Source organism: Sardina pilchardus, chromosome 22 (assembly GCF_963854185.1).
Source record: "Sardina pilchardus chromosome 22, fSarPil1.1, whole genome shotgun sequence".
NCBI lineage: Eukaryota > Metazoa > Chordata > Actinopteri > Clupeiformes > Clupeidae > Sardina > Sardina pilchardus.
The window spans coordinates 21,796,399-21,820,900 of record NC_085015.1 but is presented as its reverse complement, the minus strand read 5'-3'; the positions used below and the strand labels follow the sequence as shown (position 1 = coordinate 21,820,900).

General features: G+C 48.3%; 1 protein-coding gene across 1 annotated transcript; it reads left to right on the top strand.

Annotated features, from left to right (window-relative positions):
- Positions 1–1,441: 1,441 nt before the first annotated feature.
- Positions 1,442–23,042, top strand: baiap2l1a (BAR/IMD domain containing adaptor protein 2 like 1a). The gene is made up of 14 exons (XM_062527110.1): positions 1,442–1,728; positions 2,821–2,896; positions 3,002–3,088; positions 9,694–9,755; positions 10,864–10,935; positions 11,241–11,375; positions 14,200–14,352; positions 14,739–14,894; positions 15,480–15,603; positions 16,559–16,778; positions 18,926–18,985; positions 19,377–19,491; positions 22,396–22,433; positions 22,785–23,042. Exons 1-14 carry the CDS (start codon positions 1,678–1,680, stop codon positions 22,855–22,857), a joined length of 1,422 nt encoding a protein of 473 aa, XP_062383094.1. The 5' UTR covers positions 1,442–1,677; the 3' UTR covers positions 22,858–23,042.
- The last annotated feature ends 1,460 nt before the right edge of the window (positions 23,043–24,502 follow it).

Below are 24,502 nucleotides of genomic sequence, written 5' to 3'. Positions count from 1 at the left end.
CTCAAAATGTATTTATTTCAACACATTTCAGACATTCCGCAAGCTATTAATCCTGCGTAACACATAGGCTATTTAAGGAACATGAAATAAAACTTTACTTTCATATATCCGATCTGCAATAGCCTACGTTGCCAACAGCCTTGTCTTGCTTTGTTTGCTGCAGATGGAGGCTATTTAATGTATAGTAAAGTGGGTTTTAATTCCTCGCACTTTTTATAATCATTGCGCATTGCTTATCCGTAAAATAACGTGATCGCGTCATCATTAAAAGTGATGATTTGCGCTGCAACCCGCCCATTTTATGTGAACGCGCACCAACTCCGATGAGGTTAACCCCAGTTCAACAAATCAACTTCTTACTCAGCGTCGTAGTACCGATTAACACCAATGAAGATAACCAGGTTTTGTCAACCCCGGTTTAGCAAAGTAACCCTGGGTTACATGTGGGTAGGTTGAGCTCCCTTCGTAGTACAGGCCCCTGTGCATCGTTTTATGTTTGTACATATAATATCATGTATATGTGTGTACTCTGTTGCATTATATTTTACTAAACCAATCTTATGCTGTAGTAAAAGGCTACCTTAGGCTAAAAAATAATGACAAGTGAAGTCGAGGATCCGACTCTTTTTTAAATTAAATTCAAATTAATTTAGTAGGCCTACTAGGCTAACTAGAGTCTGGTTTAACCCAAGAAGCCCATCTCAGAAAAACTCAATATTGTGTTCAAGCTCTTTGTCTACCACCAGAGGTCGCCAGCCACCAATTGAAATGTAACATTTAGCCTACTCAAGGAATTGTTTTTATCAGTCCTTTAAGGACATTTTATATTCTTTTTCATAACGTATTGAAATTCTCAGATATTTTCTTATGCACACATGGTTATTCGACCCCTGCAAGTAGGCTACCCCTAAATGACAATAAGGACATAGTCTAATTGCAGATGAAAGTGAGTGGATCAATCCACAAATTAATGCGCAGTTGTTAGGCTATTCATTAAAACCTTACCAATTAAATTGGTGTCACAATAGCCCACTGCGCCCCGGTGAAAACCTTGTAAAAGCATTATTGTGTTTAAAGGATCATTGTTATATTAAGTGTTAATCAGTGTATCAACTGGCCTATTCACACTGAAGTGTATGATAATCCTGATTGATACAATTTGTTTTAATCCTTAATGTGCGTGAGAGTGCGATGGATAGCCTACCAAAAACCATGTTGATTAGGCCTATAACTGAAATGGCAAATTAATATTTTTATGAGAATTCACTAAAATGGTGATAAGCAGGCTACTTTCAACAGAGTAGCCTATGTATTACTAAAAACTGATACCATGGAGTTGAAGACGTCAATTTTGACAGCAATACCTAGCTTGCACATCATCGAAAGTGCATAACAACGACCATGACGTCACGAATCCCACCTTTCCTCTGTCCTTCCAGTCAGCGCAGGGAAGTTTGACTACAGGTCGCAGTCTGTGGTTTCGCCACGGGCGCACAGTTGCGCTGACTCAATTCCACTTAGTCCTGGAGAGGTTTGACTTTGAAGATTTCTGATTAAACTACGAAAGCGGAGACCGGTTTGAGCTGAAGAAAAGGCTGTGTATCATTGGATTTACATTCTGTGCGGGGAGAAAATACTGCTCTTTCTTTCCGTGGGCTTTCAGGAATAACCAGCAATATGTCGAGAGACCCAGAGGACGTGAATAAGCTTACTGAAAGTACATACAAGGTAAATAGCGCATGTTCAGATTGCGATTGGTGGGTGCCATGGTGAAGGCTTTTCTATCGACTTTGACATAATTTGCTCGAGAAGTGTCTAAAAACACAAGCATGCCTTATTATGGCTGGAAACAGAAAAACACATGTCCAGTGTTGGTGTTAAATGGGCTACGTTCGGACGGTCACATTTGCACCTGTAGGCTAACCTAACCTAACTGTTATCTCGAAAGGGTAGGCTATTTAATGGTAACTCTAAGGGGAAAAAACCCTATTGTCTCTAACAGATTAAATAGCATCTGTTTCGAGCACAAAACAAGCTATGTTGTAGTGACGTCTTGAGTGTCTAAAGTTGTCTTAGATTAATCTTAATTTGCAAGCGTTGCTTTTCTCCTCTCCTTTTGCTACCTGAACTATAGGCCTACCTTGTCTGGACCAAATGCACTTAAAACAGTTGAAAGTGACAGGGACTTTAATTATTTCACAGTAGGTTAATCTTCCCCAGCTAGAGCTGGTTTCAGGGATGGAATGAAGGAACCTGTTTTTGCGGGGTGTAAAAGTTGCATACCTGACTTTGTATTGTTCTGTTGAGGGTGTGCCTGGGGAATTGAAAGAAGAACTACCCGGCGTTTCTGGTAGGGAGCTGCATTCCTCTAGAGACTTAGCTCAGGGACGTCTTCAGAAGGACTTTGGCCTTGCTTGCTTCAATTAAAAAGTTAATGATTACAAGTTCTGCTGGGCTATTTTTGTATTATGGATTGTATAAACAAACCCCTCTTGTTGCCTTTTAAAAGTTTACAACTTGATAAAGGGTTTGAGATTTCTCTGACATGCATCATTCTCAGAAGACTAAGGTCAACCTTGTCTCAAGCATACTTTGTTACCACAGTGTCCTTTACTTGGCAAGAAATAAAAAGTAGGCAAAATGTATTTCCAGTAGGTTTGGTTTTCTGATTCGAACACCAAAAAACAGTGTCACTGCAAAATGATTACATCACAACCTGGCACTGTAGATCCCGGTGGAAAAGGAGACAGACCAACATTCTATTCCTGTTTTTTTGTCCAGTTGTGTTTAATTGTTAATGTTCACTTTTGTCCTCATCAGAATGTTGTGGAAAACTTCAACCCAGCACTGCGGAACCTGGTCAACTTGGGAAAGAGCTATGAGAAGTCTGTGACAGGTACAGGTTACCTCTGTGCTGTGCGGATGATTGAATTGTATTTCATTGGTGTGTACAAAAGATCAATGCATCATATAATAAATGCTCTCTGTCCTCTCACCACAGCCATGAACATGGCTGGGAAGGCGTACTTTGACGCCGTGGCCAAGATCGGAGAGAACGCCGCCGTCTCGCCCGTCTCCAGAGAGCTGGGTGAGTGTCTGCCCGCCCCAGGCTGGTCCTGAAGCCTGGTGCCTTCACCAGCCATTTCGCCAACGCCAGGGAGAATGAGTCATGATGGCACACGTGGCCAGGAAAGCACAGGGCTGATTTGCCCATCTCTATCCAGCCCTGAGAGAAAAAACAGAGTTCTCTTTGCTACAGCGCATGTGTCTGAAGAGAGGCACTGCTCAGTGCCTCTTTTGGCTCCATTTTGGCGTATTTGCTCCATTGTCAGTGATTCAGTATCCATTGGGTTCATTAAGGGATCACAGACAGAGATGTGTGTGTGTGTGTGTGGTGTGTGTGGTGTGTGTGTGTGTGTGTGTGTGTGTATACACATGTGTAGGAGGGGAGAGTGCATTTACAAGCTCACCTCAAAGCGTTGCTTCATTTGTCATCATCCATTAGGCTCTCACTTGCGCTGTTTCACAGTCTCTCAGATAGATAGGGAAGCCCACAGCACTGCCTATTTTTATACTCTATGGCTTTTTATAATATGAAGGAAAATGACTGCCTATGACCCATTATTAGCCATATTAATGTGTGTCATTAGATGAGTCCTGTCTTATGAGAGACTATCATAATAACTCACGTACTGCAGAGAATATTTATTGAGATCATTATGAATTTCTGCAGAGCCTCTATGCCGTGTGTTCATATTTCTCATTGAGTCCAGGACTCTGGTGCTTTTTGGCCTTGCTGGCCTGCTGTAGTTCCCCTGCAGCCAATGGGTGCAGTGTCTGTGGCTCCAGCTATGTGGCTGGGCTCGCTCCCGTCTCAGACTGCAGACGGCCGGTCAGACGGTGTGAACTCTCTCACACGTAGCGCTGAAGGCGGCATGCAAACACACCGAGCAAACAGAGAGAGGGAGCCTGAGAGAGCGTACCATCGTCTCGGCTCCATCTGCCGCACCAAAAGCCCCCCCCCCCCCCCCCTTCATTCTTCCCTCATTAGTGCAGTCCGCCAGGTCTCAGAGAACTGATGAGACTGATGAGACTCAGCCATGCTTGTTTCTGTATGCCACTGTAGTCTTGAGTTAGATCCTCTCTTTCTCTCTCTCTCTGTCTTTCTCTCTCCCTCTCTCTCTCTCTCTCTCTTTGCTCAATATATTTGTTGAGATTAGAAGAAAGCTCCCTGTGAGTTATCCCTAAGAAGTCCCCCAAGCTACTGTCAAAGCCATTGCTGTCAGGGCACAAGAATGTGTTGTCGTATCCATATGTCAAATGGCATTTCAGTGGGTTCAAACTCTCACTTGGTGTATATGCACGTCCATTTAAACTGTTGAGCTTTGACTTGGTGCTCACGCAACGGTGTGAACGTATCAATAAGCTTATCTCTTAATGGCCATGTGTCTGCGATAAAAAGAGGAACGACCAGCACACGCCTGACAACCGCCCAACGTTTTACCCACCTGTGCCTCACAGGATTCCCTCAAATGAGGATTAATGGGACGCTAAAGACCAGCCAAACGCCACGGCTGATGTGACGGCCATGTTTGTCCGACTAATGAGAAGTAATGATTGCGCCATCATTACAGCCCTCCATTGGCACCCTTTGTCTCCGATAAGCGCGTTGGTGGAATGGCCCAGCAAGGCAAACACACAGGAGCAGGCATGGCAGAGGGAACCAGACTTCCCGGCTCCTTCCTGCCATAGAGTGCACTTGATTGGGTGCGCGCAAGCACCTCTTATTATAGACCCCCCCCCCCCCCCCCCCCCCCCCCCCACGGGTATACAGTCAGGCAGAACAATAATATCAAAAGCTTTACCCCCCCGTGTGTCTGTGTGCAGCTGCCGTGAAAACACGACTCGTTTCTTGTCAAAAAACAAAACCACGCCAGTGACACTGTCGTCTAATATAGAAGCGATTGTGTTTGCGTTTCGCCGGTATTGTGGTAATGCGAGATCGAATATTAGGCATCTCCCAGGGGAGCGGAATGAAATTGAAATGCGGCCAGGTTTGGAATGTGAGCCAACAAAGGGCTTCATTTGACCCTCCACCCTTCCACCCTTTCAGAGGCTGGCAGAGTTATGCGGAGTGCTAAGTTAGCTCCGAAGGGGCAGCCCAACCCTGGGCCCAGGCGGGGAGGCCCTGCCCCACTGGGGAAATGAGATTGTTCTTGGACTGGGAGCGGGGGATTCGCTCCGGTGGCCTGGCCCGGGCTGTGTGGGACACTTGTCCCCCTGCCTGGGAGGGTGTGCGTGACCTGGCCAGTGGAAGAGGGTGCTAAATGTCTGGCCTCTCAACTGGAGATGTGATTTGGCTGCGGTGGTTTGATCTTGTAAACTGGCGCAGGGTTGGCCACAGGCATGCTTACAGTGTGTGTGTGTGTGTGTGTGTGTGTGTGTGTGTGTGTGTGTGTGTGTGTGTGTATGTTTGTGTGGTGAGAGCTTATTCATCAACGTCCCAGGACATAACGTCAGAAGTTCTCAAGAGGCTGTTTTTTCCGAGAGTTTGGACTATTGAGCCCCCCCCTCTCTCTCTCACTCTCTCTCTCTCTCTCTCTCTCTCTCTCTCTCTTTACCTCTCTCTCATTTTCTCTCTCTCTCTCTCCCTCTGTCCTCACCTCTCACACCTCCTCTCTAGAACAGCAGCGGTGGTCAACAGGGCCCAAGCAGTGTCCTGCCACCCACTGTGCTCCCCCTCTGCTCATCTGTCACCTACCTTCACCTGTCAGAAGTCTCCGCCTGCGTCACAGCCACACACCTGCGCACCTGATACCGACTGTTGCACACTGTGTTTACGTTCTCTCTCTCTCTCTCTCTCTCTCTCTCTCTTGCTCTCTCTTGCTCTCTCTTGCTGATCTCTCAGGAGATAGGGCCCATGTCACAGAAGTGACTGCAGCAGCGTGATTTATTTATTTACGTTGTGAAAAGCAGAGACGGTGACAAAATGGCAGGACTCTCCATGTCTTCATTTTTTTAGTTTTATGTTTCATGGATCTTTAGTGACAAGCAGGCTGTGACTAGCCTTATATCAACAAATGAGTCTTCCTCCATGTCGCAAGGGTTTTTACTCATTGGTTACTCACACTCCTCCTAAGGTGTGTTGAGCTCCCACAACTTTTCCACTCGACTGTCTTTTTGCCCTTTATCTCATGGGTCAGCTAGGGGTCATGTGGGTTAAGGTCAGCCCCATATGACTACAGAGACCTAGCCCATATCTAAAATGTCATGTAGCACATTATCTGTGTTTAAGCAGCACGGTAATTGCACTTGGGTCTCACTTTGTTTATGTAATAGCTTGCTAATGGTCTTTGTGCGTGTGTGTGTGTGTGTGTGTGAGAGGGAGAGAGGGAGAGAGAGAGAGAAAGCTAGACAAGGGTGAGGACTGTGTGGGTGACCGGAATGATTGTAGCCAGTGTGTGGGCATTGCGTGGCCCCAGTGTAAACAGTGTGGCCTCCACCAAAGCAAACACGGCAACTCTTTTTTTTTTCTCTCATTTTTTCTTTCTAAAGTCAAGTGCTCTCGAGCACTAAACAGCCAACTGGTCCGGAGACCTGCAGCTTGCACCTTCCTCTCTGCATTGGCAGCTCCAGCCAGCTGGCCAATAATGAGCCGCCAGTGGATTTTTCCAGAAAAGAAAAACGAAAAAAAAAAATCGAGCTGACAAAAGGGCGTGCATGTGCTCCAGGAGTTCTGCTTGAGTCACCCGTGCTTTAAAGCTCCTTTTCTGAGTCACTGCGGTGTATCAGTCTGAGATGGAGGGGGGTGGAGATGTGGGGGGGGGTTGGGTGGAGGAAGCAGAAGGGAACATAATAATTCATCCCTAGCAACCTTGCTGCCTGGGCCACTCCCTGCACTCTCGTTTAAGCCCCGGTATCAGGGTTGCTGAGCAGCCGCCCGTGCTTTGAGAAAAGGTGGGACCGCCAAAAGGGTTGGCACAGCTCACAGAGACACACCTGTTGAGCGCCGGCTGACTGTTTCCTGTTAACTCGTTCCTGCACGTCTCCCGTTTGAGTCGGCGGTCTGAAGATGTCATCGGATCACGAGCAATAACCCCCCCTCAACCTAGCAACCCCACCCCACCCCCGCCCTCCCAATCAATCATTTCAGGTTCTCTCTTGTCAAAATATGCACATGATCTGCCGCAAGAGCAACTACCTCTGCTGCGAGTAATCATCACTGCACAGCGCACAGCATGAATGCCCCCCCTCCCCACTCACACACACACACACGCACACACACGCACGTACACACTTAGAGTGTCCTGGCAGTGGGAGGCTCGGTGATGAGGAGGAGGGAGGTGAGAATGGATGGCTCTGTCTGGCAGCGGTCCGGGATGAGACGCGGCGAGACGAGCTGCGAGAACCTCTCTCAGTGACTGATTGACAGGCCCATGTGAACGCTCGGTCACACACGCACACACACACACACACACACACACACACACACACACACACACACACACACACACACACACATACTGTACACACACACACCACACACAGACAGGCAGGCACACACACACACACACACACACACACACACCAGAGGCAGAATGAGGTAATATTAGTGAGTCAAACCAGTTTTGCACAACTCAACCATTTAACTGAAAAAATCAGCAAGGGTCAGGGGTGGCGTTTTGCACTTCATTATACTCAAGCGGTCATGAGCGGATGACATACCGATGACCATGGGTCAGTCGGTGATGATCAGCCAAACTCAGTCAGATGGACAATCCAAAGGGCTGGTCCCTGAGTCTGAGACTCGGGATGAATCAGCCAGGGCTGACGTGAGAGTGGGAGAGCAGGTAAATGCATTCTGTTTATGTTTGAACTACGTTTGAACTACGTTTGGACAAGTTCTACATTCTGCTCTCCAATGTTCCGTGGACAATTCTAGATCCCCTAGTTGCTTCACTTCACACTTGTATGTGTTCATTTGGAATCTCTCCATGTGTTTTCTTCATTAGTAGTTGGAGTGGACTGACATGATGTCCACGGAGAGGCCCTCAGTGTCCCAAGTGTTCTTCTTATGATAGCACTTTCACTGTAATGAATGGAGATGTTTATGTGTTCCCAATCTGCCTTTCATGTGTTAAATAGGGAGCTAAGTGGGGAAGGTAGGTGATCACAGTCGTTGGAACACACCCTGTTTTCCTGTAATGTCTTGCGCTGGCATCAATCCAGTCTGACTGGATCAAGTCAAAACCATCGCCGTCGTGATTATCCGAGATGAGTCGTCAGACAAAAGAGACTTTGAGTGCAGTCTGAGAGGGGAGGCATGGGCCGGCGTGTGTGTGTGTGTGTGTGTGTGTGTGTGTGTGTGTGTGTCTCACTCAGCTGTTTCATGACTTGAGCGGTAACCTTTCCGAGGGGGTCGGGCTGGGGTGTGTGGGGTGGGTAGGGGGGGAGTATGGGGGCGGGGGGGGTCCGCGGTGCAGGTTGTTTCTAGAGCTGTGAAAACAGCCGGCGCCGATGCACGCCCGTGCCGCGCATACAAAGGGCTGCATTTACCAGCACGTTCTGCTGACCTTTAGCCGAGGGGGCGATGTTGTTGTCATAAGCACGTGTGGCGCTCCCCACGGCGAAGCTTGCCTTCGCACTCCCCGCCGGTTATCGCGCCTCGCTGGCTGTTGTTGTCGTCGTCGTCGTCGTCGTTGCTGTTTTGTTTACTTTTCGGCGAGATTTGTTTACGCAAGTTTTGGCTCCAGATGCCATAACCTGCTAATAACAGGGGTGTGACTGTAAAATGGCAGCTGTTAACCAACACAGGTGCTTCCTCCTGGTGTCTAACACAGCAGTGAGATGAGCTTGGAAAGCCCCAGGCTGTTTTATTCGGGTCCCTTTGCTCTCCCCGGCAGCTGGTCCAGGCTGCATATTTACAGTCCAGTCAGACAGAACACAGGCAAACGGCCCATCATTTGTAAGAGACGGCACCACCAGAATATTCCAGTCCGATTCGTATATTGTTCTCCGTGATAATGTGGAATGCCTGGATCCCTCTCTTTTTTTACTGGGAGTGAGGGAGTGATTGCATGTGTTCACACTTGCTTTGAATGGTCTGTCTGGGTCTTGTGTGTTTTGTCTGGGCCTCTGGAGATATCATTATTGACCGTGATGCCTCTCTGTTGTGACTGACGGGCATGTTCTCTGTCGACAAATGAGCAAATGAATCTGCATGTTCACAAGTTCTGGCACTAGTGATAGAGTTCATTTCACAGAAACTCATTATTTGTATGTCATTATGAAAGGATACTTTCATCATCAGACACCAGACATACTTCAGGCATTTCTTGGAGCCAGTTCAGACAGCAATTGCCATAATATGGTACTTGGAAATGTAAATATGTTTTGCTCACTTGAAGAATATACCATTAGTTGTGTTGTCTTTCAACGAGCTTTGAAGAGTCCTTCATCCAGTGTTATTTACCGGTACAAGATGTACAAGGTCTCTAGTGGTCCCAGTCTCTGTTGCTACAGGCTCTCAGTGAAACCATGATTAATCTGGAGTTTACAAAAGAAGGATAAGGAAATGAAAGCCTGGCTGATAAATGACAATGACGATGACTATGACGATGACTATGACGATGATGATGGTGATGATGATGATGATGATGATGATGATGATGATGATGAATGGTGTTCCCACAGGTGTTGTTTTGATGGAGATTTCCGAGACACAAAGGAAGGTCCAGCAGGAGTTGGAGGAGACGGTGAGTCTGCCACCCCACATGACCGGAGCAGGGATCGGATAAGTGATTGATGCTTGTGGTTGCTGGGGTTGCCATACGGTTGCATGAGGCTGCGTAGAACCACATAATCTGAATAGGCTGCTCTCTCTCTCTCTTTCTCTTTCTTTCTCTCTATCTCTCTGTCTCTCCCTCCCTCTTTCTTTCTCTCTCTCTCTCTTTTTCTCTCTCTCCCTCTCTCTCCCTTTCTCTCCCTCTTTCTCTTTCTGTCCCTGTCTCTCCTTCTCTGTGTGTGTGTCTCTCTCTCTGTCCCCCCCACTCTCTCTCTCCCTCTCTCTCTCTCTCTCTCTCTCTCTCTGTCCCCCCCACTCTCTCTCTCCCCCTCTCTGTCTCATTCCAGCACTGATGCAGCAGTAGCATTAGCGCACACCTTCCACTCAGTTCAGCCTCAGCAGTTCCGCTGTTGGAAAGCGAGGGACACAAACAGTGCTCAGAGCGTTCCCTTTTTTTTCACGCTCCATCCCTTTTATCCGTTTATCTGATCGAGTCGCTCGCTCGCCGAGGGAGAGAGAGAGAGAGAGAGAGAGAGAGAGAGAGAGACGGTCCAGCACTAATAGAATGTCACAGTGAGATGACGGAGGTCTCCATTAGACCGCCATTAGTCTGGAGATTAAAACCGTGCACAGATGGACAGCGTGGTGCAGACAGTCACACACACACACACACACACACACACACACACACACACACACACACACACACACGCACAAAGAGACATTGGCTTTACAGTTATATTCCTCGTCGTATTGTTCCAGTACCTGTACTTCTATTGTGGCCTGTTTTTATACTTCACACTGATTGCTTAGTAACCAGTGTGGCTCTCCAAGCTGACATAACTCTGGAGCACATGGAGGAGAAATGTGACGTTAATGTTTGGCCACGGTCGCCGATAAGCCGACCCCACCGATAAGGATTTCTCCTCTAGGGCCGTTATCAGCTACGACACGCATACCTTCCCCTAGCACTACGTCTTGTCATCTGAGTATGTTGTTGAGAAACTCCTTCAGTCGCATCCAAACTGAAAAATATCTGCTTCCTTCTCTTTCTGCCCCCCCCCCCCTCTCCTCTCCAGATGAAGAAGTTCCACAGAGATATCATAGCGGAGCTGGAGAAGAAGACCGATCTGGATGTCAAGTACATGACGGTGAGCAGAGACGCTCGGGAGGTTTCGGCTCTGGAGGCCAGACATCTTGCCCAGTTCTTGCTGTAGACGTGCAATTGCACATGTTTAAGTGACGTGCCTATGGACACATGGTGCTGGTAGAACACAGGATTGAGGGTGGGGGGGACTTTTACTTTTTCTTAAATTTGTACTAGCCAAACCTGTGTGGGCTTGGGTAATGGCACACACACACACACACACACACACACACACACACACACACACACAGATCCAGCTCTCGCTTTGTCACTGATGCAGCGATTGTGTCACGGTTGTCTCCCCCCCAGGCCACCTTCAAAAGATACCAGTCGGAGCACAAGATCAAGCAGGACTCCCTGGACCGCTCGCAGTCGGACCTGAAGAAGCTCCGCAGGAAAAGCCAGGGGAAGCATTCCTCTAAGTACGAGGTCAAGGAGAACGAGGTGAGGTCACACGTGAGCCGTCTAAACAAGTGGACCTCATTCATAGCCATACCAAGGTTATGAAGTACACAACAGCACAGGGAAATATATTACTGAACATAGCATGCATAACGCACAATATGCCTGATTTCAGATTGAGAGTCCTATAGATTACTATAGAGACAGATTATTTTAGATTATGTCATTTATGTAATAGAGAATAAGACTAGTCGGACAATACTAAGAATGATATGCTAATGATAAACACAAACTGTCCTAACCATTTGACCTGTTCTAGTTCAGTCTGGTATTTAAATTGCGTGAGCTCTCCTGTGTTGGTCTGTGTGGCATTCAGATGTTGTTGTTTTGTTGTTGGTGGACCGCAGGACATTTGAGTGTGTGTGGGTGGACTGTCTGTGATCTTTGCCTGCAGATAGTGCAGAACAATGACTCCCATTTACCCGGTTTCATAAGTATTTAGCATAAAATGTCATGCGCTTTATGCTCCAGCTGATGCGATGTTTCCAAGGGCAGCCTGTGACTGAGCTCTCTACTGTGCTGCTGTAGTTCTGAGCACCATATTATGCTGCGCTTATGCGCTCGATCTTTTGCATGAGGGGAAAAAAACCAAAGTGAAAATATTCCTCGAGTACAAACAATGGAACCCACAAAAACCAAACAAAAGTCCCCAGCACTGCACCACGCCTTCAGCCTCAGGCAGATTCTCCACGTCGGTGTGGCACCTTCTATGCATGTCCTTCATTCTCTGTCGTGCCCCCAAACACAGCTGACCACCTCCACCTCCACCTTCCTCCACCCCCCCCCCCCCTCCTCCACCCCCGGCCTATTTGACCCCACGCCCACAATGACAGTGTCTCTCCTGTGCCAGCGAGCGGGCCGTGGGAGGGGAGGGAGGGGGGGGGGGGTAGTGGGGCGCAGCGGAGCGGTGATCTCACTCCTGACTCGGTGCCCTGCGAGCCATTAGCCCCCACAAAAGCTCCGCTCTCCGTCTCATTAGCGCGCGTGCATTAAGCGCCCCGGCTCCTTTTGTGCTGTAAATCAATGCGGCGCTGCTGCAGTCGGGGGGGGGGGGGGGGGAGAGATGGCCCCCCCCCCCCCCCCTGTAAGCACAGACGGCGCTCGACCGAAATCAGTCTTGTTATCATCGTTTGTTGTTTTTTTTGTTTTGTTTGTGTTTGTCTCCCCTCGTGTATCAATCAATGGAATAACTATGCCAATTATATATCCCCAGCAGAGCTTTTCATGCTTGGCGCACTTGTTGTCGTAGTGGTTTGTTTGTTTTGGGAAGGTGATTAGAAGTCGGGAGTGTGTGCCATTTGTCTTTGTTGTTGTCTTGACGGCGTGGCGTCTGAACACGCCGGTCGATGTGGCCGCGTTCGGCGGAAAAATTATTTGTAGTTACAGTAATAGTCTGCTCCCAGGCGATTGATGTCTCGCGCTCTCTCCAGTATTGACTGGCGTCCAAATTTAAAGTGTCCTTCTCTTCCCTCCTCTCCTCCTCTCCTCGCCTCTCCTCTCCCACACCTCTCCAGCCTCACCTGACAGTGCAGGCAACAGCCACTTGAATATCATATGAATTTCACACGCACAGACACACGCACAGACACACGCACAGACACACGCACAGACACACGCACAGACACACACACACACACACACACACACACACACAGAGACACACACACACACACACACACACACTCTCACACACACACACACACACACACACACACAGATAAGAGCAGTAGTTTGACGTCGTCTCCTCAACTGAACCCCCCTGTGGTGTAATTGGGGTTGGTGTGTGTCAGCGGATGCGGCATGGCGAGAAATGGAGGCACACAGTGGGCACTTGTTTGGTCTCGGAGAGGAGCGAGCAGCGAGCAGCCTTGTCGCCGGGGACAGGGGCACAGGGAGTGGAAGTGGAGCCAGACATTAAAGGGAAGGGTTGTGACAACAGACTGAAACCTACACCAGGGAGATGGACCATTTTCCCTGTCGCTATGACAACTCTTGTCAGAGAAGAATGGGGTGGGGGGGGGGGGGCGGGGGTGTGGAATGGTTTCCATAGAGGAGCAAAGCACGAATTCTGACTGAAAGCTCAAACAGCTGTTTTTTTTCCACTGATGGTATGAACTATGGACTTTGAACATCGCGTGTGATCGCGCAACTAAACGATTTACCGTGGCCCTCAAAATTGCCTTTACAGACAGACTGTCACATACGTGTGGAGGTGTAGGTCAGCAATATACTCTCAAGTGTCATCTGTAGAAATCTGTACACGGAGATCACATGGTTTGCTTTTGTTGGAAATTAGGATCGTGTGATATGAATAGTCTTTCACTGGATGGATGGATGTGAGCAGGTTTTTGCCTTTAGATTGTGTGTGTGTGTGTGTGTGTGTGTCTGTGTGTGTGTTTGCATGCATGTGTGCGTGCGTGTGTTTGCGCGCGCGTGTGTGTGTGTGTGTGTGTGTGTGTATACTGTATATATGTGTGTGTGTGTGTGTGTGTGTGTGTGTGTGTGTGTGTGTGTGTGTGTGTGTGTGTGTGTGTGTGTGTGTGTGTGTGTGTGTGTGTGTGTGTGTGTGTGTGTGTGTGTGTGTGTGTGTGTGTGTGTGTGTGTGTGTGTGTGTGTGTGTGTGTGTGTGTGTGTGTGTGTGTGTGTGTGTGTGTGTGCATGTGTGGACCTCTCCTCTCCTCTCCTCTCCTCCCTGTTGGGAGGGCTGGGTGTCGGAGCAGGAGAAGCAGCCCTGTGTACCCCTCCACGCCTCTCTCCACTCTGGGCCGAGCTGACCCCGTCTCCCCCCCCCCCCTTGTCCCTGCAGTGCGTCCGATCCATCTCCACGCGCCAGGTGGACATGCAGAAGTTCATCGCCGAGGGCTGCCGAGAGGCGCTGCTGGAGGAGAAGAGGCGCTTCTGCTTCCTGGTGGACAAGCACTGCACCTTCACCAACGAGATGTCCAGCTTCCACGACAGGGTGAGGCCGCCAATCACAAAACAGTCCCATATTACCCTATTGGACTTCTAAAATGATTTGGAAGGGCCTTCTGAGTCCTGAGATATCATAATATTATTCTCTATTGATAACTATACTTTATAGTTTTATATACGATAGTATAAAGATATAGTATTATATACTGTAAAGTAATATACTACTATGTCTACTTTAAAGTAATATACTAATTAAGTGTCTGCCCAATTCTGTAACCATAACCATAACCATAACAATAACCATGTTTCCAGGCAAGCTCAGGCACATAACCATAACCATATTTCCAGCCAAGTTCAGTACATTATTGGTGGGTGTGTGCACTGTGTAGTTGTATATTATACCCAGTTTACGCCCTGTGTTGTTTGGCACAGGCCAAAGAGATGTTGACAGACAAGCTGCCCACCTGGCAAGACAAGTGCAGCGACGCCACCAAGGTGCCGGACACCGTGATGACCATGATCGAGGGCCTGCAGACCCCAGTGTCCATGACCCCAGACGCCTCCCCCCTCATGGAGCGCTTAGCGAGGGTGAGTCCGCTCTACCAGCTCCCCGCTGATCCTCCTCCACCTCCTCACGAGAGAGCGTATCACCGAGATGAACTAATCTCTAGTCTTGAGTCGGTTATCTTATCTGTTGCAATAGATTGTCAGTTGTATCATGTTGGAGATGGTGAAGAATGCACTCGTTTGATTGAATGAATTGAGGAAGTTGCGTCAAGCGAGTTAAAGAGCTCTTATCACCAATACCGAGAGAGTGGAATCAGATAGGAAGCCAACACCTTACTGGAATACCACATATTGTCAGGCTGAGAGTTTTTATTAGGTTGGAATGTGAGCATCTGAGCTGATACTATGGCTGTTATCTTGATAAACATTCAGAGGTAGTAAAACAACATAGTGTTCATTCACTCTTTGTCCTCGTCACGGGCCAAATAAACTTTGATGTTTCAGTCGGTGATGATCGAGCCTCAGTATAACGGGTTTTGCCAGCAAGACCTTAAATCAACAAAGAGAGAAATCAGATGCCCCAAATGTTGGGACGAACGGTGTCTGTCTTTCCATCATGCCATTTCCTGGTCTCAGTCTTGCCGTTTGGATTTATTTTTTTTCCAGAACAATTCGAAGGACTCGGTGGGGCCTCCACCTGCGCCTGCCCTGAAGGCCCAGATCAGTCCGCTGGCCAACATGTTCACCCAGGACATTCCCAGAAGCCCCATCTCCGTTGACCTCAACTCAGGTACTGACCACCACCGCCACTGCCCGCCCGCTCGCTCGCTCTCTCGCTCTCTTTAGTTGAACTGCTACTTCTGGTGGTGCTGACGCCGGCAGATCTGTCTACCTTCCCCAAGGGCTGTTTCTCATCCTTGTGGGAAGGTGCATGTTTCAGTTAGGACATGTGCACTGACCTTTAAAGAAAAGACAGGGGGAGAAGAACCGGAGGAGCTAATGAAGCCGTCACATCGATTTTTCCTTTTTTTGTTTTTTTTTGCCAGACAGTTCTAATGAAATCTCTTGCTCCTAAAACTATGTGGGGAAATGTGGGTGTGGGGGGGGGGGGGGGTTGTGAGTGAGGCATGGGAATTGGATACAGGAATGGTAAGCCTTTCGTCACGGGGTTCATTTAAGTTCATCAAGCGCTCGTGCCAAGAATCTGAAAAGTTCATGTGCTACACAAAGGCTGTTTTCCATGTCACGATGAACCACTTTTTCATCGTAGCATGTTCAGTGTTTCCCATACATTGACTTATTTGTGGCGGCCCACCACAATATCAACACTGACCACCACACAATGATTTCATGTTGTACTACTTAAACTAGATGAACTCCTTTCATTGCAGAGCTATGCACACCTTTGTGCAGCCTCTCTGTCCCTCAACAAACATGCATGCCCGTTTAAAGAATACATTTTTAAAAATCCAGCAAGGATTGTTGTTGTTGATGACAATGACGCTAAATCGCAATTAAATCCAGTTAGCATCATAAGTACGTTGCGCAAATTTGTTTAAAATTTGCGCACAAACACACTACCACCACAAATGGAATTAAATTCTGTGGGAAACACTGATGTTTGTATATTTTATGCGAAGATCATGTTAGTTGATAAATGTTTGTAAAAGTGTAATAAATGCAATTATTTGAGGTGAGTTAGATAGCCGTGCCGTTCTTAATGGCGTTCCCATGTCTCGCTCCAGAATGTACAGACCAGGACAGTCTCGGCAGCAGTGGCCTGTCGCGGTCGGCCTCGGTGTCCAGCGACATGAACGTCCGCAAGCCGCGCGTGCTGACCATCTTCCCCCACACGTCCGGCAACAACGACACGCTGCTCAGCTTCGACGACGGCGACCTCATCACCCTGCTCATCCAGGAGGAGAAGGACGGCTGGCTGTACGGGGAGCTGGAGAAGACCGGACAGTGAGTGGACATAGGCCCGGGGATGGCCAGTGAGAGGGTGGAGGCGGTTGGGGGCAGGGGTGGTGGTGGTGGGGGCGACGGTGTGACTGAAATGTTTCCGTCCGTCTACGGGGGAAAGTACCAGCATCTTTGACCCGGACTGTGGGTCCAGCCTCCATTATCTCCCAAGCCAGGCTGAGTGTTTTCTGCATTAGACGTTGATGATGGATGGGGATTATTTTCTCAGTAATGGAGCACACTGTGGGTCAGAGTGGTCCCTTATTCCTCATATCAGACAGACTCTTTTTTCCCCCTTTACTTGCGGTATAGTGTTGAGTGCTTCTGCATGAGTTCTTAGCTACTGGGGAACTGAGACTCACACTGCCGGAAATGGTTCGGGAAGTCATCGTGTCTGAGGAGTGTGTTAAAGTTATATTGTGGTGGGGTTTGAAGAGTTACGTTCTCCATTTGTACTCAACTATTGTAAAGTTGTAAGTTGTAAATGCAAATGCTTGATTATTATCACTTCGTCATTTTACCTGATACATAGGACGCATACAGTATGCAGTAGAGTCCAACTCTGAGCTGTCTTGAAATCTGTGATGTTCAAGTATGAAGTAGAGCACAATAATGTTGTCTCCCTGGAGTGGCAGGTGTTGGAGCACTGTTCAGGTCAGACAGGGCACTGACGTGTGTGTGTGTGTGTTTTCATTGCATGCCAGATCGCATGCATGACTGGTGTCACACACACATTGTGTCCAGGAATCATTCTTGCATCAGTGTTTGCATAGGTTTACATAGCATCGCTGATATGGTTGCTAGAAAACCAAAGACTAGAATCGCATTCCTTCAACTACGTAGTCATCTCACACACACACACACACACACACGTACACACACACACACACACACTCACACACACACACACCACACATAGTCACCCTCCCCTGCTGCAGGTCTGCGTTTTGTAACCATTGCCTAGCCCCGGAGTGGAAATACTTGTTCTTGGCCTTTGTTAATTTTTTTTCTCGCTCCTGATTCGCTTCAGAGGACTCTCTGGGAATGCTTGACATGCCAGACGAGACACACACACACACACACTCACACACTCACAGCACAGAGCAGCGCAGCGCTGGCTAATAGAAGGTCAAAGTAGACGCTCGCTCCCCCTTTCGGGTCAGAGAGCCCCAGGGGTGAGGCCGCCGGCGGACAGACGCGACCAGCCTCGAAAAAAAAAAAAAAAAAACGTTAATGTCTTCGTTAATGCTCCGTGTGTAGCGAGTGCGTAGGTGAGTACTGTGTAGGTGTGTAGGTGCGTTCCCATGGCATCGCCTCGGTTGCTATCTTGGCCGGCTAATGAGTGTTTAAGATACTCCCAAGCACCATTACGCCACGTTATGGCCGGGGCTCCGAGGGCCAAAACGCCGCGTAATGATACGGTCCACAAGGTCAGATAACAATAAAGGGCTGTTCCCCTGGTCTCTCACTGGGCCCTCCCTTTACTAGACTCACCCTGCCTTTGTCTTGCGCCAGCCACACACCAACAACTCCACAACAAGTGAGCGGTTTATGAAAGTGCCACCGAGGAGGTGCCATTTAAAGCTGGGCATGTGATGTGTGAAGGCATCTCGTTAGTATGACCAAGTCTCCTTCCGTTTAGTCCTTTTGGAGGTCAGCCGAGGTTGTTTTTTTTTTTTTTTTTCATTTTTATCCAACGGCTTGACAAGAAGCAATTATTGAATGTTTCAAGGCTCACTTTTGCCTGGATGTAAACAGCAGTGGCTTTCCGTAAGGCAGTTTCTTAGCAACCAATATCTTGACATGCTTTTAGAGATGACTTTTTACCTAATGATTTCCAGCAGTAGAACTGTGAGGTGCGGCAGCCGCACAGTGATTTCTCTCATTCGAGACGCTAATGGCATAATGCAGACGTTGACATGCATGTCCCACTTAGTCCCCTAGTCATTTCCACCAAACACTTAGCTTCCTGGAGAGTGTCACACACACACACACACACACACACACACACACACACACACACACACACACACACATACACACTTATATACACACCAAAGCTTTTATCATAGACAGAATGGAATTTGATCAACTGCGCTTTGTGCGTGCCTTTCTGCTTTTGATTAACGATTTCCTTGTTGTCTCGACAGACGAGGATGGTTTCCGTCATCTTACTGCCGGCCCTACAGTGAGTCGGCGTTGACAAACAGGTAAGCCTGTGTTACAGCAACGTAGGCATGAACTGCAGAGAATAAAAACCTTTCGCCTAATACAATGCCTATTGTTTGATCTTAGACTTCAGACGTGTTTTCTGTTGTCTCTGTTAAGCCTGGGACGCACGTCTACCCTAGTTTTCCCACTGCAAAAAAAACCCAGTGCAAAACGTCATTTGTATTCTGAAGGCTGACCGTGATGCGGCAAAGATGACGTTTTAATCGTGCCTTGGAATTTAATCAGTCCATCGCCGCGTGTGCATCGCTCGGTTGTTAAATCAAATCTAACCGTGCCTCGTAAACAAAATGAGTGACGGCGCTGGAGATGTGTGGAGATGATTCTTTGAGGTGGTGTACGTCTCTGAGCCCTTCTCTCTCCCCCCCACAGGATGGACTCCCATGGGTATGGAGGGGAGGAGGAGACCCCCGTGCTCCTGCCGCCGGCCGACTACACTGACCAGGGCAGCCCCAGCAAGACCTCCAGTCCCTCTCCAGACAGCATGGTCAGTACTGCCACTGGGTTAACCCTTAAAGTAATGTTGGGACGGAAGGAGGGAGGGAGGGAGGGAGGGAGGGAATGAGGGGGTGAGTGAGTGAATGGGTGAGTGAGAAAGAGAGTGAAAGAGGGAGAGAGTGAGGGAGTGAAAGAGGGAGTAAGGGAGAGAGTGAGTGAGTGGGGGAGGGAGGAAATGAGTGGGTGAATGAGTGAGTGAGTGAGTGAGTGAGTGAGTGAGTGAGTGAGTGAGTGAGTGAGTGAGTGAGTGAGTGAGTGAGTGAGTGAGACGGAGGGATAGAATAGTCGACTCAGCTCTGTCTCTCTCTGTCTTTATTGAGGAGCTTAGAAGGTGTTGAGCAAAGATGACCGGTCAGTCTGAGATGTTTTATTGTCTGTGTGCTCGTGTACTGTGGGAGGCCCAGGCAGTCCTTGAAAGTGAAACAGCATTGTAAATAACACTCAAGTTCCACTCTGACAAATAGCGTGAAAAAAAGAAATCAGTCAGAGGAAGAGTTGGAAGTTGGCAACAGTCTCTGGGTTGTCGTGTTTTTCTTCACTCTACTGACCTCTCAAAAGCGATCACTGCCACTGAGCACAGAGGACACCTCTCCTCTCTCTCCTCTCCTCTCTCTCTCCTCTCTCTCCTCTCCTCTCTCTCTCCTCGCACCGCCGCTTCACAGGCAGGCCCAGCCATGCGGCAACATCTCCTCCAATCCCAGTCCATCTCTCTCTCTCTTTCTCTCTCTCTCTCTCTCTCTCTCTCTCTCTCTCTTTCTCTCGCTCACTGGATCTGGATCTGGTTGCCCCCCCGGGGGGACAAACCTGAAACGGGCACCAGAGCACACTGGCCGGCCGACCCCAGTGAAGGGACTCGCTAAACAGTCAGTCCCATCTCTCGCTTCCTCCTCTCCGCTCCGCTCCCCTCCGCTCCCCTCCATCCCTCCATCCCTCCATCCCCCCTTCATTCCCTTTGTCCCCACCTGAGGCTAGAGACTCTGCTGGAGCCGACAAATGGACCAGACCATGAATACTGTGAATATCAATGGGCCCTATACGCCTGTGTGTGTGTGTGTGTGTGTGTGTGTGAGAGAGAGAGAGAGAGAGAGAGAGATAGAGTGTGTGTATGTGTGTGGAGGCTTTCAGTGGAGGCGCGTATAGAAGGGGAAAGGCTGCAGGGTGATCTGCATTCACCTCCTCCCCTTTTACTGCCGAGCAAAAAGCGACGGCTAAAGAAGAAGAAGAAGAAGAAGGAGAAGAAGAACAGGGGAGGGAACGCGGAATGCGCAGCGCTGCTGTCATCTCGAAAAATAAATAGACATTTCAAAAATGCTCCCAGCCTGGTTCTGTGTCTGCACTGAAGCAGAGGGGAGAGAGTGAGACAGAGACCGAAAGAAAGAACGAGAGAGAGAGAGGGAGAGAGAGCGCGAGAGAGAGAAAGTGTGCGAGGAATGAAAGAGAGAAGGGAGGGACAGTGACATGACATTGAAAGAAAAATAAAGAAGAATTGCCTTTGGTGTGAGGAGCAGTGAAAATCATACACACCGACACCAGAGTCCTTGGGAAGTGTCAGAGATGGAGAGAGAGAGAAGCGAAGGAGTACACAGAGACGAGTGAGAAGTGAGAGACGGAGAGACAAGAGAGACATGACAGATGGAGAGGTAAATGGCGAGGTGCGGGCGCTGGGAGGGAGATGCCGAGTCAGACAGGGACAGGCGCTGAGCCAAAGCCCAGCTCGGCACGTCCGCGGCATCAATTAGCCGATCCCTGCGTCAGCTGAACAACCCCCCCCCCCCACCCCCCCCCCCCCCCACACACACACACACACACACGCCCCCAACAGCCCCTGGAGCCTGGAGAGTCTCTGGCTGTGTTCCCGCTCCCACTGCACCCCGCCACGGACTGCAGTCTCAGGCTTTCCAGCAAGACGCAGCCAGCCATCCGCACCACACAGCAATGCTCATCAGTGGCCAGAACCACACACACACACACACACACACACACCTATACAGTACACACACACACCTATACAGTATACACACACACTGATAAACTTAGTCAGGTGACTGCAGAGCATGGTGACCGCACTCCACCTTGGTGGGTGGAGAGTCCCAGGCAGGCAGGCTGGTCGGCAGGTGTGGGCCGAGGGCCCCAAGAGACCCAAGGGACCCGCCAGCGACATCTCCCGATATGCCAGCCTGCCCCCTGCTGGTGGACTCCAGAGGCTCAGCGATTGGGGTGGGGTTTGGGGTGGAGTGGAGGCTTCTGCACAGAGGCTGTGTGAGGAGGAGATACTGTTGTCGTTTGCTCAGTGTCAGCTCACGGCGTGTTGTTTTGGTTAAGCAAAAAAACGTTGTGTTTGTACAACTGTCACCTGAGAGCGATGCAGCGTACTGCGCTGTGATCGTTTTGTAATTAGATACTGTCATTCGGAAGAACCGAAACCATTCAAGACGTTTTCGGAAGTACTCCCCCTTCATCAATCATCAGAATGTGATTTTTTTGTACTCTACCCTCTACCCAGATACTAATAATTGATGTTTACACACACGCGTATATCTGAAGTGTGATTTTTGGGGGAGATAATATCTAGTTTTCAAACGGCCCTTTTTGCACTCACTGGAGTCGGTAGTGGTGTGATTAGATTGTCAGTGCGGAGAGATGGAGAGTGCCGGCATTTCCAGATGATCAGGATTCCTGACGCGTGCGGTGAGGTCATCGTGTACGCACTGTTCGCCCTCAGCACTGGGGCTGCAGTTTTTCAGAATGATTTGTTGACATCCTGATTGAACCAGTCTGTCCAAAATGCCGGCCAAGTCTCCACTCCGGGGGAATGGAGACGAGGCACAGGTGAAATATGTGTTTTGAGTTCCTCATTCTTATGCCTGCATCTTTTCTTTACGTTTCTGAACAGGGTGTACCGAATGGAATCCCCAAGCCTCCTTTCCTGGGGTGAGTAGCTTAAGACAATTGGGCCCTAATTGAAATGGCGAGCAAAAGTGCAAAGTCGAAGTCGATTAACAAGCAAAGATCTTGAGCTGTAGCTGCCTTGTAACATCCGGACGTGGTGATCTGTCTCCTCAACGTTTGCGGATGAGGCATTGAGGCCCATGGTGCTCAATTAGTTAATTGTTTTTTTCCTAGTTATTAGCTTTATTCCGACTTAAATAAAGTTAGACTTAAGACTTTGCACTTTGCTCGTCAAACAAATTAGGCCCCGATGAGTTTCATCCACTGTTAGCAGATCATTTACAAAAGTCAATAACTACTTTAGCCATCTAAACCTTTGCCTCTCTTTTACAGTGGAGGGAACCCCTTTGCTACCGTCAAACTACGACCCACAGTCACCAACGACAGATCAGCTCCCCACGTCTAGGCCCGCCCACCCACCAGCGAGCGCACAGTGTGTCCCCTGCCTGGTCAGGGACACCGCACCCTGACGTCCCCTCTCTCACCTCCAGCTGACCGCCTGAACACAACAGCGCCCGCCCTGTACTAACTCTGTTGCATTCCGGTTATACTCATGTGCTTTTCAGAAAGACGCGCAGGGAGGGGGGAACATCTGGGGGAGAGGGGTGGGGTCGGAAGGGGGTGGGGGGTGGGGGTGGAGTTGGCTCCAAAACAGGAGGACTCAGATAAGGCAGAGGGGCCACCTGAAACTACCATGACCACTTGGCCTCCGGAATAGAGTCTGTGGTAGAAGTGCATGGTTGGAACCATCCCATGAGATTATTTCAACTGTGTTTTGTGCCATCACCATGTCCATTGAGGGATGGGGCTATTTATATACATATATATATATAGACATACATATATATATATTTTAGATATAACTTAATTATCCTATAGATCTCTATTTTGAGCAAGAATTAGTGTGAATATTGTAAGTGTCCCGACGACAGCTTTCCTTTTAAAGACGGTGCATTTTTATTTGAAGTACTGCTGTTGTGTTTTTAAATGATACGGTGAGCCCCCTCCTTTGAATGCGTAGGATGACTTTTTATTTGCCATTGAATGCTGAATGAATGTTTTCTGTCTGGAATGTGGATTGTATTATTGCCAGTAGTTATTATTTTGGCACTGTAGTGTTGGTGTGTATTTGTTCCCCCTCCCCCCCCCCAACCTCTCCTTCTGTGTGGTTGGACACTTAGCTGCTTCCTCACATTAAACGCCTGTACCTGTCTTTGCTCTAGATGTTGGTAGTGATCCAGTATCAGCTCTGGTCGGAGACACCTACATTACAAAGCTATTTAGTTGTTGGAACACAGCAATAAATGCTTGTTGTGAAGTGATCCTCCTGTAGTGCTCTTGAGTACAACTGACTTGGCTCTGTCCTCATCCATTCTTGAAAGCTGATGTGCATTCTTAGTGACTTACTGTTAAATCCCACCCCTTCGTTGTGACTGTGCATATGCCTGAAAGTTGTTGACACATTTGATTTGAAAAAATGTCTGGGAAATGGCTCTCTTTACCACATTGTTGTTCTTTGCCACATGTTCGCTCGCCTGTTGCAATATTCACTTTTTATGTTTTAAGTAACATCACACACACATAGAGAACTTTTTATATTTTCTCCGTTTATTTTAAGTATCCTTTTGAACATCCATATGCACATCCTGAGACAGAATGAGACCTTGTTTTTCAACAAAGATCATATTTTGAATGTATAAGGAGACTTTGTTTAAAATAAAGGTATACTCATGGTTCAGTTGTTGTGTTCTCTTCCATCATTACAAGCTATTAGGCCACTATGTTTCATCTATTATCTGTTCTAGTTCTATTAAATGGCTATCTGAAGTTTATGAAAATGTATTTCTTTGCTAACAGTAATGACAAAGATAGGCTACTAAAGTTCTGTTAAATAGAGAAGGGGGGGGGGGCTAGGTGCTGAAACGAAGTAGGCTTTTGGTGGTAGTAGGCTCAATCAATTTGTGTCCGTTTCACACGAGGAATTTACATCATGGAGATTATTTCCAACAGAAATAAATGTTTTGTGCCACATGAAATTGTTCCATGTATAA

What these genes read in the sequence shown, in the direction of transcription:
- baiap2l1a (XM_062527110.1), top strand. Translation starts at nt 1,678, where the DNA reads ATGTCGAGAGACCCAGAGGACGTGAATAAGCTTACTGAAAGTACATAC. An exon ending in TTACTGAAAGTACATACAAG is followed by an intron (nt 1,729 to 2,820) that starts GTAAATAGCGCA and finishes TGTCCTCATCAG; the next exon opens with AATGTTGTGGAAAACTTCAA. An exon ending in GTCCCTCTCCAGACAGCATG is followed by an intron (nt 19,492 to 22,395) that starts GTCAGTACTGCC and finishes GTTTCTGAACAG; the next exon opens with GGTGTACCGAATGGAATCCC.